Source organism: Camelina sativa, chromosome 18 (assembly GCF_000633955.1).
Source record: "Camelina sativa cultivar DH55 chromosome 18, Cs, whole genome shotgun sequence".
NCBI classification, from domain to species: domain Eukaryota; kingdom Viridiplantae; phylum Streptophyta; class Magnoliopsida; order Brassicales; family Brassicaceae; genus Camelina; species Camelina sativa.
In genome coordinates this window covers 16,953,585-16,954,781 of record NC_025702.1, presented here as the reverse complement: position 1 = coordinate 16,954,781, position 1,197 = coordinate 16,953,585, and the positions used below count along the sequence as shown (strand labels likewise).

General features: G+C 37.9%; 2 protein-coding genes across 6 annotated transcripts in view; both read left to right on the top strand.

Moving 5' to 3' along the window:
• LOC104762134 (tRNA-splicing endonuclease subunit Sen2-2-like) overlaps positions 1-1,039 on the top strand; it is a 2,991-nt gene extending 1,952 nt beyond the window's left edge. For 3 of the 5 annotated variants that reach the window (XM_010485366.2, XM_010485365.2, XM_010485364.2), the window contains 2 exons: positions 78-618; positions 677-1,039. In XM_010485366.2, coding sequence (XP_010483668.1) covers positions 87-618; positions 677-897 — 753 coding nt within the window. In that variant the 5' untranslated portion in view covers positions 78-86 and the 3' untranslated portion in view covers positions 898-1,039. The other 2 variants (XM_010485367.2, XM_010485363.1) reach the window with 2 other exon arrangements.
• Positions 1,161-1,197, top strand: part of LOC104763604 (uncharacterized protein At4g04775-like) — a 1,660-nt gene continuing 1,623 nt past the window's right edge. Inside the window, exon 1 of the mRNA XM_010486959.1 lies at positions 1,161-1,179. Within this exon, the coding sequence (XP_010485261.1) occupies positions 1,161-1,179 (19 nt within the window). The remainder of the gene's footprint in view (positions 1,180-1,197) is intronic.

Sequence of the window (1,197 nt, the reverse complement as noted above, 5' to 3'; positions counted from 1 at the left end):
TTTTTTTTTTTTTTTTTTTTTTTTTTTTTTTTTTTAATATGGTAAAGGTTTGATTTTTATGCTATATGTATATGCAGTTCAATTCCATGGGGCCGAGATGGAAATGGAAAGGTGCTGAAGCAAAAGCTCTTGCAGAACCTATTTCAGTATCAATATCAGAGCTCCAGCTTTCTCTAGCCAAGACAGAGTCTTCGGGTACTCTCTCGAGTTGCAATGTGCTTCTAGTGGTTGAGCCAGAGCAAGCTGAGCTTCTCGACCGTTGTTGTTTTGGCAGACTCATTCTATCTGTAGAAAAAGTGAAGAAATGGATTCAGTTATCGTTTGAAGAAGCTTTCTTTTTGTTCTACAGTCTCAAATGCATCAAAATCTCCCTTCAAGGTCGTTGCTTGGAGAATGAAGTAGACACATGGATGTACATGAAATCAAAAAGACCAAACTTCCCAATGTTTTACAAAGCTTATTCACATCTACGATCGAAGAACTGGGTTTTGAGATCAGGGTTGCAGTACGGTGTGGATTTCGTGGCGTACCGTCACCATCCATCTCTTGTCCACTCTGATTACTCGGTTTTCGTTCAGTCTGGTGACAGTGATCGGTTAAGAGTGTGGTCAGATATCCATTGTANTTTTGGTTCAGTCTGGTGACAGTGATCGGTTAAGAGTGTGGTCAGATATACATTGTCCTGTTCGGTTAAGCGGAAGTGTTGCGAAAACGTTGCTGACTCTCTACGTCAATGGTAACTTCAAAGGAGAGGATTTGAATCTACCTTTGTGTTTGGAGAACTTCACAGTAGAAGAACAGACAATAAGTAGGTGGAGTCCACAACTTAGTCGTGAAGATGAAACCACAAATTCAAAACCAAATGTTACCACTGTGAGTAATTTTAAAACCCTTTGACGAACCTTTCCCTGTTAACTTTGAATTTTACGTGTCATTTTAAACTATTTTTTACTTTAAGGTGCATATCATATGTTTAAGCAGTAATAATATTGCTAGATACTAATCGCAACACAAAAATATACAAGAGCGATCATCATCATGCATGTGTATCATATCCAAAGAAAACAACACGAAAAAGTAGAAGTGTAAAAACAACAACATAAACCATAACAGGGTACTAGAAACACAACTATACTAGTCAAGTCTCATCAAATTTGAAAATGACTAGGATGAGATTTGGTCATCCTTGCCTCACCA